Source organism: Lonchura striata, chromosome 3 (assembly GCF_050655825.1).
Source record: "Lonchura striata isolate lonStrDom1 chromosome 3, ASM5065582v1, whole genome shotgun sequence".
In the NCBI taxonomy this organism is placed as follows: domain Eukaryota; kingdom Metazoa; phylum Chordata; class Aves; order Passeriformes; family Estrildidae; genus Lonchura; species Lonchura striata.
In genome coordinates this window covers 29,832,722-29,847,296 of record NC_140705.1, presented here as the reverse complement: position 1 = coordinate 29,847,296, position 14,575 = coordinate 29,832,722, and the positions used below count along the sequence as shown (strand labels likewise).

At 36.3% G+C, this 14,575-nt stretch overlaps 1 protein-coding gene across 21 annotated transcripts in view; it reads right to left on the bottom strand.

Annotated features, from left to right (window-relative positions):
* The window catches only part of RIMS1 (regulating synaptic membrane exocytosis 1), a 301,823-nt gene that overhangs the window by 183,708 nt on the left and 103,540 nt on the right, over positions 1 to 14,575 (bottom strand). For 20 of the 21 annotated variants that reach the window (XM_085574744.1, XM_085574729.1, XM_085574732.1 and 17 more), the window contains exons 2-3: positions 4,556 to 4,769; positions 2,896 to 2,907 (exon numbers count right to left, since the gene is read on the bottom strand). In XM_085574744.1, coding sequence (XP_085430870.1) covers positions 2,896 to 2,907; positions 4,556 to 4,769 — 226 coding nt within the window. The remainder of the gene's footprint in view (positions 1 to 2,895; positions 2,908 to 4,555; positions 4,770 to 14,575) is intronic. The other variant, XM_085574731.1, reaches the window with a different exon arrangement.

The following is a 14,575-nucleotide window of genomic DNA, read 5'->3' as shown; positions in this document are numbered from 1 at the left end:
GCTGGACATTTTGCTGACTTCTCCACTGCCCTAAAAACCAAAATATTTCACTTCATAGGGGAGAGTGAATGGAACAGAGGGAAGTAACTTAAACCCACTACCATTTTGGCAATTAAAATCTTGATGTACGGAACATAACTGAAAGTATTTGAAATTAAAGTGTAGGTCCTCTATAAAGAACTAAAACCACCTAGAATATTCTGCCAAAACAGAACTGTCAACTTTCTCTTAAAAAAAATAAACCTCCCTGACTTCCTTCTGAAATGTTATCTCATATAAAATTGAATTAAACACATTAAATATGGTCTGCCTGCAACTATATGAAAGGAGAGCAAACTCAGATCAAAAGTGCAAAGAGCAAACCAATAGTCAAAAAGCACAAAAGAACTTAAGAAATGTATTTGATATGCATTCTGACATTTTAGAACAAGAATCACTGAAATTTATGTAACTCATTACCCACTAGAATAGGCCAGTTATTGCCGATTAATTTTGGAAGTGTAATGGAGTCATTTCTTGATCAGCCTAGGATGCATACTAATTCTCACTACAAGGTGTTTTAGGATGTCTTTTATAATTTTAAATGGGGGGAGAACATGTTAAGTTCTGCTATATATATTTGAAAAAAAACCTTAAGAAATATTTGGCATTTACGTGAAAAGGTCAAGAACAGCTTCAAATTATTAAATTTTTTAAATATTTAGCTACAATCAAGAGCTGCAAGGACCTCTTAGGAACCTTGTACATTGCCCTACAGCCACAAGCAACCACATCACATAAATCCTTTCCTAACCTCATTAAATTTAGCCTTTAAAGTTTTACTGGGCACTTTCCAGTAAGCCACGTGAAATAAATTCTCAAGGCTTTAATGCTTGTAAACATCTTTTTTCAAGCCAAGAGTGATTAGGGACAAGTTATACACATTTGGTCTCAAGCATTCTCTGTCCTTTATTCTTATTATTTAAATTTTCTGCATTTCTACATATCAGTTCCACACTTCCAGGTATCAACTGTTATTGCTTTAGGTCTTGTCCCCTTAATCTCTCTAGCCTTCTCTAACACAAGCAGCTCTCCAGTTTCTGAATCATCTTCTGATTGACTTTATTTGTGCCTACCACAATTTGTATTTGTAAAAGATGGGTAATGCATGAGAAACAACACCCCAGGTGTGGTATCATTAATTCTCCAACTCTACAGGAAACACCTTGAATCTAGGTTAACACTTTACTTTTCCTGAGATGACACTTTGGTAATTCACACTTCATCATCCTTTCCAAATGATGCACCCTTAACTTGAAGAAACTTGGCACATGTGTTTTGTATTAATATAATCTATTGCAGTAAAAAATTATGTGGACACTAAGACATAAATGTGTTTTAAAAGTTTCTACTGACACAAAACTTGCCATATTAGTCAGGAATCCTGAGCCACTGAAAATAATTAAGAAATAATATTTTTCTCATGTTGCTCTATTTTAGTTATACCAGTTGTTCTAAGAAATGTTATTTTAAAGTATGTATTAATATTTTGAAATTAATTACTTCTAGATTAATTAATTACTTTTAGAGAGAGGCACTGCTAAAGCAATGATACTTTAAAGAAGTGATCCCCATGTTTCTAACACATTCAGGACAAGTTATTATCATTGACTTTTTAGCTGTTAAAGAGAAGCAGCTCAGCTTTATCACACCATATAGAATTTATTTCCACACATTACGATTATGTCAATTTTTTGACACGTGGAAGCCTGGAGCTAAACACCTAAACTAATCTAAACCTTTAGGAAAACCTAAACTAAGACAGTGCAAATGATAAGGATGTATTTCATTGAATTTAAGACAATACAAACAAGTCATATATGTCTTCAGAATACATCTTCAGAGTAGCACTAATACTAATATATTAAAAACCTACTGCAATACTATAATGTGATAGAAGTAATTTTCTTTGGGAATTGAACAGAACTAAATTTCAGGTTACAGGTATGCTAGTATTTAAATGGGGGCATAACACCATATCACAAGCATAACTCAACAAAGAGTGCACCAAAAACTACGCTTGGCTGTCATTAATTTACACTTGTTTCAGCTGAGGTGCCAGCAAAGCTAGCTAATTTCCACACTTAATGCTCCAATTAAAAATCTGGAGTACCACCTTTTGCAGAACTGCCCCAGCAGTAAATACACGTGCACTGCTCTGCTCAAGTACTGCCACACCTGGTGCCACGCACAGGGTGCAGAGATGAACAGGGAGCTACCCTCACCTATTTGAGACAAGGCACAGCCAATACTGGTGAATATGCCTGCACTTGATTTAAAAAGTTTGCAGATTTTTGAAATCATAACGATGCATTCAAAAAGGATTCACTCCACCTTGCTTATTATACTTATGTCCAGTTTGTTTGCCTATATATAATATCCAAAATGTCAATAAAAAAGCTGATTTTACAAGAATTCCCTGAATATCTACTGCAGCCAGAAGTGAAACACAGCAAACAATGTGAAATTTAAATTAGAAGAACTGAAATAGATTTCCTGAAGCTGATGGAAGGACTTTGCATGCAAAAAGTCAAAACTGTTAACTAAAGATGTATTTATGAAATAAAATTTTATTACATTTTATTGGCTTCTCTACTTTTTAGCCTATAAGTAATTCTCAGTTCTTAATTTCTTTTATTGTCATAATTTTGATAACAGTCTTGGATTTCCTTGTTGAGCTGTCTTCAAGGCCTATGTTCAGCTAAGGGACGTGCAGGGCCTGGGTGTCAGGATTCCTGTTTTTCCCCCCTCCCCTGTGGGTGATCATGAAATTTCAGTTCAGTTTTTCACATTAATATGTATCCCAGTTAACTAAAAACATTATCATAAAAAATTATAAAAAGCATGGATTCTAACCACTTTGTCCTCCTTTGGGAAAGCATCCAAGGAAGCAGAATAAAAAGAGAAAAGAAAAAAAGAAGAGATAAAGAATAAAATAGGCAAGTATTAATAGACAGATTTCAAAGAATGCAATTCTAATAAATCTCTGCAAAGAGACAAAAACACAAAATTAAGAAAAAAAAGAGCTTTAAATAAAATGATGACATTACTGAATATGTTGAAAAAAAGTTTTCCCACCCTGACCCACAGAAACATAAACAATATAATAAACAAATGAAGTTACAAATGAAATTACACTCTTCCATTTCTGTGGCTTGAAATAGGGGGTGAAAATGGTTAAAATATATATTCAATTTTTTTCTGAATAAAGTTAAGCTGTATCACATGCACTCATTAATAGAATAATGTAATATATCAAAGTAAACTATTATTTTCAGAGACTTGCACTGATGACACCATCTACAGGTGACACAATGCAATGCATCTGTTTTTACTAATAATAATGCACATTTTTGTTCAGTTTGACTATGTAGTTTTCTTCAGAATGTGAATTTAATTTAATAGACACATAGGTACATGGAGGCTATGGAAAACCTTTAAAATAACCATGAAATGCATCTTTTTGAGAGGTTATTTTTGGTTTACATGGAATTTCAGAAGGCCTATTCAGTTGATGTCCATCTTAAAGAAAGTGAAAAGGCCACCAACCAGTTCCCTCGTGAACATGATTATCTGCTATACAATCTGTGTTCACTTTAAGTGAATTTATATTGATACCAAGAGCACCTATAAATTTACCCTACAAAAGCCTGGCATCTTAAAGCAACATAAGAAAGTTGACTCATCTCACGACAGACAACAAAATTGTTCATGTAATAAAAAGAGATGTGTAGAATGTTTTATAACACACCATAGTCCTTGATGCCCAGCCAAAAATAATCACTGGATAACAGTAGTCCAAATTTAGATCCTACTGCTCCTGTATGAGAGAGTAGTCAGAGGTTTGGAAGGGACTGACTGACCAGAGGATACTCTTGGATAATATTTGATTTTGTGGACTGCTAGTGCAGATAACTCATGCAGATCAGAGGGAGAACCATTCAGTTCACCTACCAGAAATTAGGATACTTAATCCAGATTAATCTGAAGTTTTAATCTTTAAATAAATTTTAAATAAATTGGTATAACACTTTTCTTGTGCTAAGAAAAGCGGTTGTTTTTTGGGTTTTTTTAAACTAAAAAATTGACTGATTTCATGTAAAAGCAATCTATAAATGTTTATGTTGAGTTCTATGAAAATAAAAAATGTAATATTAAATAAGGCTTCTATAAGAATTTATTAATGTGGAGTTGTACCTAAGAAAAAGGGTTTCTTCTTTTATTCTATGAAAAAAAGTATATTTTCTACAAGCTGTCACTCCATAAAACTAGACACTATTATTCTTTCGTTTTAATTAACTCTGAGATTCCCAAGTCCCTTGGCAATCATTAAATACATTTGTTTAACTTGTATGATTTTACATTGATTTACGTGTATGATACACACATCATAATGAAGCAATGGATGAAATACTTCAGCAAAATGAAGCATAAAATGCCAAACTTAAGGTGAATAATCTGCAGCATGACAACATCACGGAGGCTTTTTCTTAGGAGTGCACGTCAGAAGACTTACATTGTTTGATCGCAGAGAGACACGGCCTCCACATCGAGCACAGAACTTGGTCCGGCAATAAGAGCATAAATGGCCACAACCATCTGCAAACTTTGTTTTATGACAGATTCCACATGTTGGAGCATCATCCTTGTGCTCTCCCTGGTAACGGCGGGCTTCTTCCCCTATCTTTCTTACTTGCTCTTTATAGCTTTCAAATTGTTGATGCAACCTCCTGCATAGATGAGAAAAAAGTTTATATAGCACGAATAGGAGGAAAGATTACCACTCTGTATTTCTTTCAGTTTGCAACTCTACCTAATATTCTAGGCCTGTTCCCAATACTACATGTACTTCATATCAAATACACACTGCACACAGAAGACTGTATAGGGCAATCTAAAGGAAAAAAAATAGACATCTTTGTTCTTGAAGGTTCACTTCAAAGATTACAGACAAATCATTTCACTTAGCCACAAATTGATCCAAATGCATATACTAAACAAAACTGCCTACCATGTACTAAACAAAATAAATAATTTTGTGATCAAATATGCATCTTTTTAACCAACCTAATTTACATACCAGATGTAATTAAAATATGTAAATCAATCTCCAGTTTCAGTGCTTTCAAAACCTAGATTCCTAACACACGTAACAAATATTTCAAAGCATGGTCTATGATGACACTGACCTCACAAGAATATGAGAACATCTTTTTATTTCAAATTTATACCTTAACAATCTGTTGTGTTTTCTCTTGTTAAGTATGAGAGACTACTTAAGGTTTCCTGTCTCTCATTACAGATATTTTTTCCAACTTTGCTGTATGAGTATATAGAAGTATTAGCAGGTACAGAGGTTCCTAGGATGAAGACTGGTGTTTAAAGAAGCAGCATTTCTCCTCCAGCTGCCCCAAACAACAAACCCCCTGACCCTATGCCCACCATCTGGAGAAGCATGCTGCTACACAACAGACTCACCTCCTAATCACAGCTCAAAAAGACCTGAGACAGCCTAAAGAGGAGACTCCAGAAAGATAAAACTTGGTCTTTGCACTACGTAGAACCCAGGCTTTTCCAGATGTTGCTTCGAATCTACATCTCCATGGATAAAATTTAAAAATCATGAGCAACTGCACAGATTATTAACAGAAAGAGGGAATCTTGAGTTTAATAAATGGAAACAGTAGGTGTGTTGTCTATAGAGGTCTTGGTGATATCCTTTATCTCTGCTTTGAGCTACCTACTTCCTTAATTAGCACTGACTCACACCATCTAACCAGTGTATTTTTAGTGACACAATTCCATGTTTCTGTGGGCTTGTGTGTGTGTGGTTTACTTGTCTGAAGTTTTAAAACATAATTTATCTGTGCTCTTTGTATGAAATACTTTTTTGGTGAAGTGGATATTTTTTACTGTAATGTGATATTCAAGCCTAAAAAATGAGAAATCAACTCACAGGAATTGTGATAAAATACACATAATTCAGTTGGACAGGAGTATTATTGCCTGTAAATACATAAATCAACCAGCTCTCACACTAAAACCAGTAACATCACATGGGTGCACTCTAGTGAGAACGCAACAACAAAAGCTAAGCAGCCAAATAATCTATTTTCCCTAACTACAAAAATGATGCATTATACTTAATGCTTTATGCAAATCAAAAGCTTGGCAGGAGCAGCAAGGGGGTTTGTTTTGTTTTATTTTTTACTAACCTGCTTAAAAACCTTTACAGTATTGAGTAAAGTAGGTCAAAGAATTAGGCAAAATCCTGGAGACACTTAATACTTTTCACCATATAACAAGATTACACATATGAATTAACTTATCTTACACAGCTGCTCACTTTTATTGCATAAAAACAACTGAAGACATTCAGGATTTTTTACAATAACCAGCTTAAAGAATACAATTAAATAATGGAAAGGTCTGTAGGTAAATTTCTTATTACCTCAAATATTCCATTAAAAAATAAAACCATGGAACTAAATTCAGTTCTCCTCCACTAAAGTACAACCAAAAGCCCTGGCTGTTCACTAACATGGAAAGGAAGATAACAGAAAGCACTGCCCCTCTTTTAGTTCTTTTCTAATTAGACATCTACATTTGAACATTTTCTATCTCAAACGAAGCTTAGGAAGAGTATTAATACAATTATGTTTTTGTCCTTCTGTGTTCACCAAGGGGTAGATGAACATGCTACAGGACTGCGCAAAACTTAAGTCAGATGAGATTAAAATTCTTTATAAGTAAGTATCACTTTTTAATGGATTTGTTAATTTCTGAATCCATATAAGACACATTTCACTATGAGGGGTTTGAAACCCTTATCTTGCATATCATACATGGCACTACTGAGGAAACACTGACATTTTATCTACAGCAAGAATGGAATTGGAGAGAATGAATATTTCACAGAGCAGAAAGAATCTTACCCAGCTCACAGCAGGTCTGGTTCAATTGGCTCCTTTTATAACCACCTTTCCTACCTTTTTGAGGAAAAAGCTGGATCTCTGTATCTCTGGCTATTCTGTAATGGTGGCAGCAAATCCCTCTCAATGGTTTTGCCATATATAGAAATATATTAAGTATTAAGCAAGAACTAAAATACAAATGGTAGGTTTTGATTTGCTCCTTAACTTCCAGGCTATTGAGCACATTTTCATCAGATGCAAGGAAAACTTAAATCTATTATATATTCCTTAATATAGACAAGCACCTAAAGTTTAGACTTAAGACCTAATAACAACAGATGACATAATGGCTTGGCAGACCCTTGAGGCACATACCAATTCAATCCCTTCTAACAGAGAGTAACAAGACCACTGTGTAAGAGGGATATATGCATAGACACATATGATTTTCATTATGCACCCAAGGATTTATCTGGTTCTGCTACTGAAGTGAAGGGCACTTGCAGGATTAGCTTACTCTGAGACATTATTGCAGCACTTCACTTGTGCAGACCTCCCACCACATTGAACAAAGGAGCTGCATCCACACAAGCTGACGTGTCTGGGTAGGGTGCTGCTATTTCACACTCACAGGCATGGCACATATGCGTGATCAAAAAAAGATCCCACCATGGGAGAATCTTTGGGCACATCACATCTCTTGTGACTAAACCACACTCTTCTGTTGCTAAAATACTGGAAGAGACTGAGCTGCTTGGAGAGGGACATCAGCCCTTGGACTTTACTGCACCTATGAGGGGTCAGCATCACAACCTGTGGTGCACAGAAACCAATACACACTTTGTATGTCTACAGGGAAAGAATTAACCCGCTCACTTTTACAATATACATAGAACTCAACACATGTTTAGGTTACTGCTGTTTTTTTTCTCCAAGAAAACATGATGGCTTCCTCCTCCCTTCTTTTTTCAAAGGTATTTCACAAAAACCCCTGCTTCAGCTGTGCTATACATGTACCATATTTTCATTTGAATATTCATTATTTTGCTTTGGCAGTGTAAACGAGTACAAAAATTACTGACAGGCAGTTCTTCAAAGCTTTACTCACATCTTCATATACTTAGCAAAAACTGTAAGCCTTGGAGAACACTTGTGATAAATACCTTACATAATTTAAACCTTTCAGACAGCTCACTGATGTAATTAGGAGGACAAACAATGAACACTGAGGTCATTTATAACATTGACTGATCAAAAAGTGTTACATAAACACAGAGAAATTATCATTTATGTTGTTGGGCTCTTTGGAGTTGGATCAAGATGTATATTTATTTTCCTATTATTTTAATTATTTAAATTACAATTGAAGGCTATAATTTTTTAACAGACCATATTATTGCTTCTTTTGCTGTTTTAAATTCATATGTTAAATTATATTTTGCTGTTTTAAATAACTGTCTAAATTATTTCCACATATATGCTGAAGAGTAAAAAGCTTCAAAATAGCGCATTTGCATATATATGCTCTGCTCTGTCTGCACAGATTTTATAAAAAATTTATTAAGAGTTCTGTCTCTTTCATGCAGAGTTACATTTTAAATGACTTTAAATGCTATATGAAATTCTATTTTATACTTCCTTAGAAATCCAGTAGGTGGCAATGCAGCTCACATTTTTACTCTCCCAGTTCAACTCAAATGCTCCAGTCTCGAAATTAAATACCTGATGTAATGTTATAAAAATATTATGCCCTGTCATGAGTTCATGTTAGTAGAAAAAGTGCCGCCTTCTAAGTGACATAGCCTTAAGTAGCTATCCACCAGCAGCTACCACGTCTGAAAAAAAGCTTTGGAAAATGCAGGATCTTGTCCTGTTCACCCACACCACACAAGCACATCATCACACAGAGCTCAGAGAAGTTTTTTCATAAGATAAGCAGGCGTTTTACCAAGCTCTGCTCTTGGCATTCTTTTTTTTATGATAAACAAATAATTTAAAATGCAAACAGCAATAGTGCGTATGCCCACAAAGGCAGCAGCTAGAGCTAAACCTGTTGGTGATGCTTCAGCATCGACGCCGAAGCTGTGACCTGAAAAACGCTGTTCAGCTGCTCTGTAAAGCTGGGATTACCTCAGTCACAGCGGATGCCTTGCTGGTGTGCCAGCACTGCAGCACCCAGCTCATGGAGGTGCTTCCAGAGGGAGCCTGGCTCTGGCCTCAGCCCCACCAGCACCTCAGCTGGGAAAAGCTGTCCACTTGTCCTGGGTTTTGGGAATACATCCTTTAAACAACAAAGTCAAGACAGGCCATTTTAGCAAGTTACTGTGGGATAGTTTTGTCTGAATAAAGATAAATGAGGGGTTTATGGGGAATCTAGCATGTGTTGACAAGGAAAAACAGCTGATGTGGAGTGGAGAATCTAGATATATTTTCTGGTTACTTCATCAATCATCCCATGACATATAAATCCATTATTAAAATTTTTATCTTCTGTACAGGTAGGACAAGTTAAGGTTGAATAGTAGCAACATATCTAACTCTTCGAGCTCCCAAGTTCTTGATGTAGCAATGTTACAGTGTTAGTCTATTTGAAACCAGGATATTTTTAAATGTTTGGGGGTGTGCTGCTTTTTTAGTATGGGCAATACTTGGTTTGGTTATTTTGTAAAGATGAAATAACTGCAGGACATGCTCATATTGCAAAATATTTGACTTCTGTGAATTTGGATGCTAATATTTCTATATTAAAGCTATTGTTGTACTATTTTATTCAGCGTGATCTGCTTCTTAAGAACTAAAGGCAAGCAAGACACGGTTTCTGTAAGCTGTGAAACAGGTTGCAGTATGATTAATCAACTAATCTTCAGAGGTAAAAAAAGGCCATGTTTCTGTAAAAAAATGCAAGCATTAATCAAAGGACTTCAAATGGTAGAGTCAGTCCTTCCATATCCATATTTTCTCCTGCACATACTGACTGTTTCTTGTCCCCTTGCTGTTTCCTACTGTCCAACTTGTCACTTTTCCATTACTTTACTTACCACCCATTTGACCTTTTCCTAATCACATTTTCTGTAGGTCTTGTCTCTCACTCCTACATATTTTTAATAAATATATCAAAATAGTTATTATAGACATATAATATGATCTATAGCCTATAATAAAAACAATAAATATTCCTCAAAATTTCAGATTTTACCTGGCCTGAAGCTTTCTTCATTCTCCCCTGTTCAGTCAACACACAACTATGGATAAACTCCATTTTCTCTCAATTTGGTGTTCACCTGCCATCCATGACATTTTTCATCTCATCAGCAATCATCTTAATCTGGCTGGGCATCAGCCCTTCCTTCTCCACATGCCAAGATCTCTTGTTCCTCGCTGTTTTATTGGTGCAAACACAAATGTCACCATGCTCACAGGTCTGTCTCTCTACCTCACATTTGACTCTTTCTCTCCAAACTGAAGTGTTTGGCATAGATACTGACCCCTGCGAAGGGTCACCCGCACACCAAACTTCATAAATTGAAATAGAAATTTCCTTCTACCTCCAGCACAATTTACCACCCTCTTCATTCTGTTTTGCACTTGGGGCCAATAACCACTGTGCTACACACTAGACTCTGACCTACTTAAACCTTCACCTAAACTGTTGCATAAGTTGTGGGGGCTGAGTTTGCAAATTAAAACCAAACTAAACCAAAACCAACCAAAAAAACAAAAAAAACCCCCACACATCCAAAAAACCCCCCACAACCAAAAAAAACCCCAAACAAACAAAAATAAACCCACCAAAACAAAAATCACAGAAGTCTAGGTGTGATTTCATATCTCGCCAGCTTAAACATGCAGCTATCACCAGCTCATCCCTCAATTCCTTTTCCTGCCAGTGCAAGCCTGTCAGTCTGATAGTCTGTAACAAATATAATTTAATTTATTTTACCTCTCTCTTTGTATTCCTCCGATGAATCTGCTTTTCTACTGCATAAAACATAAATGGCTTATCTTCACCTTCAAAGACTTTGACAGCTTATTTCCATCCTGCCTATGATTTGTCATTCAGTACTGAGATGCTTCTGCTCAAGTTAAACTTTCAAGCAAGAGTCACAGAATGGTTTGTGTTGGAAGGGACCCTAAAGATCACCTAGTTCCAAGCCCTCTGTCATGGACAGGGACACCTTTCACTAGACCAGCTGCTCAAACTCCCATCCAATCTGGTTTTGAGGACTTCCCTTTGTTGCCTCTAGCACAGGAGTATTAGGAACATCACCATTATCACATTATCCTCCTTAAAACTCTCCCTTACCTTGATGTCTGCAAAGATCTGGACAAAAATTAGATATGTCAAAAGCATGTTAAAACTCTTACTTAACAGGCCAGGCAATGCAGACTCTCCTGTCTGTTTTTATTGTTCTATTATTTGCCTAATACTTACAGTGCAGGCTGCCCCTGTGGCAAACATCACCTTTTTTTCTGCACATGGGAAAACCCCCACTCAGAAGGGCTATAGTCCATGACAAGTGCTTCCAGGCAGCATGGTAACACCAATCTCCCAACATGATTCAGAAACACATGAAGTTAATCTTTTAAATTTCTTTTCATCGTGTTATGATTCTAATTATTTACTTTCTGCTTTCCAGCCCTCAGGCAATATACTTAGAGCTTTCCCCATGTCCATAAGAGGCAATGCATTTTTAATGACTTAGTATTTTCCTATAGGTCCTTGACACCAATTCAGCAGAAGCAAAACCAAAAAAAAATTTATTATGAGAATCATGATAAAATTCAGACTTGGCCAAGACAGAAGTTTCACTTACAGACCCCACACTGGAACTGACTTGGCCTTCACCACTGGAAAGTTGTTAATATGTAGCAGATACGTTTTCTCTCTATACAAGTTGTCTTAATTCCAATTCCTTCCTACAATCTATTACCAAGCACATACTACCTGGCAGCATCCTCACAAGCCTGTACAGGCTGTTGCAAAGACGTCCCACACCTTGTCTAGAAAGTGTCCCTGCTCATCACATCAGAGAAGAGACACATCAGCAAAGTGGAATGGGCTGCAGTTTATTCCCAGGGACCTTATCTGGTGCCTTTTCACCAGCAGAAACAGTCATTTTCGAGTTAACATTTTACTTAGGGCAGGTTTTCTACAAGCATATAAATGAGCTCATTAAATAACTTGTATAAAATGCAATTTTTCATCTTCCTGGAAGATCTCCTAATGTAGATTATTGGAAAACTTTATTTTCATATACTTCTGTTTGTTGGTGGTTTTTTAAAATAACTACAGCCCACAAGCAGACTTTTTCCTTACACAACTGAAGAACTGTGAGTCAAAAATGTGCAATATCTACAATAAAGAATTTACATTCCAGCTTCCCACAGTTCCTCCCAAATGACCGATATCCTTTCTGAGGTAAAAATGAGAAACCAGAGAACAAAGCAAACAACACATAATAGTACTAAAAAAGGCATAGCTGAGGAATTCAGAAAGAAACTGTGCATGTCTTGTATTAAAAAGCATTTGCCTATTGATATATATTTAGTACTAAAGGAATCAGTGCCTTCTGCTCAAACTCAGTTGGGAAAGTGACAGTATGACTGGAGCCACTAGAAGGGTGGTGACAACACCCACAGCATGTAAGTGCCTCTTCCTTTGGTCTTAGCCAGTATGGGCATTCTAGCACACCTCTTACCTCTGTGGGCAACCAGTATCAGTTATCCCATGTAACCATCACAGCTCTGCTGCATTTTCCTGTTTAATTTCTTCACCACTCAGCTCTCCTAACACAGATAGTGCAGCAGGAGAGCAGCTGGTTTGCTCTGAGAAATTGTCACCAATTCTGGGTGAGAAAGTTAAAAAAATTTCAGGAGTTCATACAGAGCTGCTAGCAGCCTGGACTTTACCAAATGCAACACCTAAAAAGTTATAGAAATGTCACTATATTACAGTCTCACTCTTTCTACAGCATTAAAATACACAGTGAAGCTAAGCATTGTCTACCCAACAAACACAGAACCTATAAGCATATTCAGCTTTTTAAAGATTGCTGAAACTACTCATGCAACAAAACTGCAGAGGTAAATAGCTGTATTATTTATCTGTCATTATTCATGCAATACCTGTTGCAGATAAAACAGCCATAATGACTGAGGGACAGCAATACCCATGCAACCACAGAGTCAGCCAGTCCAGGAAACCCCGTGGGGTTAGACACGACTGAAAGAAAGAAAATCAGACTCCACACAATTGCATTAATGCTTACAGATTAAAAAAAAAAAAAAAAAAAAAAAAAAAAAAAGAATCAGAAACTGAGGAAGAGGATTTGACTGCAGAAGAAGTGTGAGCTTGCACATCACTTGCACTTGTACTGTCCAACCCAGGCATTTAAAGAAATAAAGCTCTAGGACAGTACAAGGCACTAATATTTGTATGTGACTTTTTCAGGAATATGCGTCCCTGGGAAAAAAAGGCTAGAAAAAAAGGCAAAATCAAAATAACACAAAGACTTTTCTACAAAGACTGTTTTGAAACTGAATCTGATTTTCTACAAGCATTGCTCTAAAACTGAATTTCAGTTCCCAAAAATTTATCAGCTTAATAGTCTCCATAAGATCCACTGTAAAAAAGGCCTGATAAATTTTCTTTTATCCACAGTATCAGACTGATGTATTAAGTTTTAGCTTTCATATTTTTTGGATTCTGTACTGCCTTAGTGTGTGACTCTGAACTTCATATAAAGTGTTATCAAATTCTCTTCACAGGGTAGTTAAGACAAAACAATCCTTTTCCAGCTTGAAAACCAAGGATCGTTGCAGCTTTAGGCTCAAGAAGAGTAAACAGTGGCAAATTGAAGAGAGCAACCAAGGAGGATGGGACTTCAGAACCTGAAGCTGTACTTGGACAATTGACCCCAGCAGGTAAATGGTCCAAAACTTATAGAAGTGTGAAAACTTGTGACCGGTTTTGCATCTTGTGTCCACTTTGGGTCCATCTTGGGCCTGGACAGGCTCTTGTGCTGCCCAAGGTGTGTCCTTTGAAGGCCTTTCAAGAAATACCTACTTTATTCCTCTAACTCAGTCCAGCCTCTGTTCCAGGTGGCCCCTTTAGGCATCAAGACCACAAGGAGAGCATCTCTTTGATTCACAACACTCTTACAATTTAAACCCTACTAAATTGGGAAGTAATCTCATGATTCTTCTCAGCTATTTCACAGGCAAAGATCTATTCACCAATAATTTACTTTTATATATATATATACATACATACAGATATATGTGGTTCTCTTGTTTGATTTTTTTAAATAAATAAAGTAGTTTTATGCAAGGCTTACTTAAATTATGAAATCAGGGCTTACTCTGATATGAAGAGAAGACAGATAAAAATGCTAAAGGTAATTAATAATGTTAATTTGCCTTTGTACTTCTAGTGAAATGTTTTCATTCTCTGTGTTTTCTTTATATAGCATAACAGAAGAATTGTTTTAGTGCAGGTGTATGGCAGAAAACAAAAGTCTCAGGTCTCACCTAGCCATGCCAGTACCATTTGTGACATTAAAGGGCATTGTAGGGCGTGTATCTGCATTTGCAGATACAAATAATTTTCATACACGGTTGCT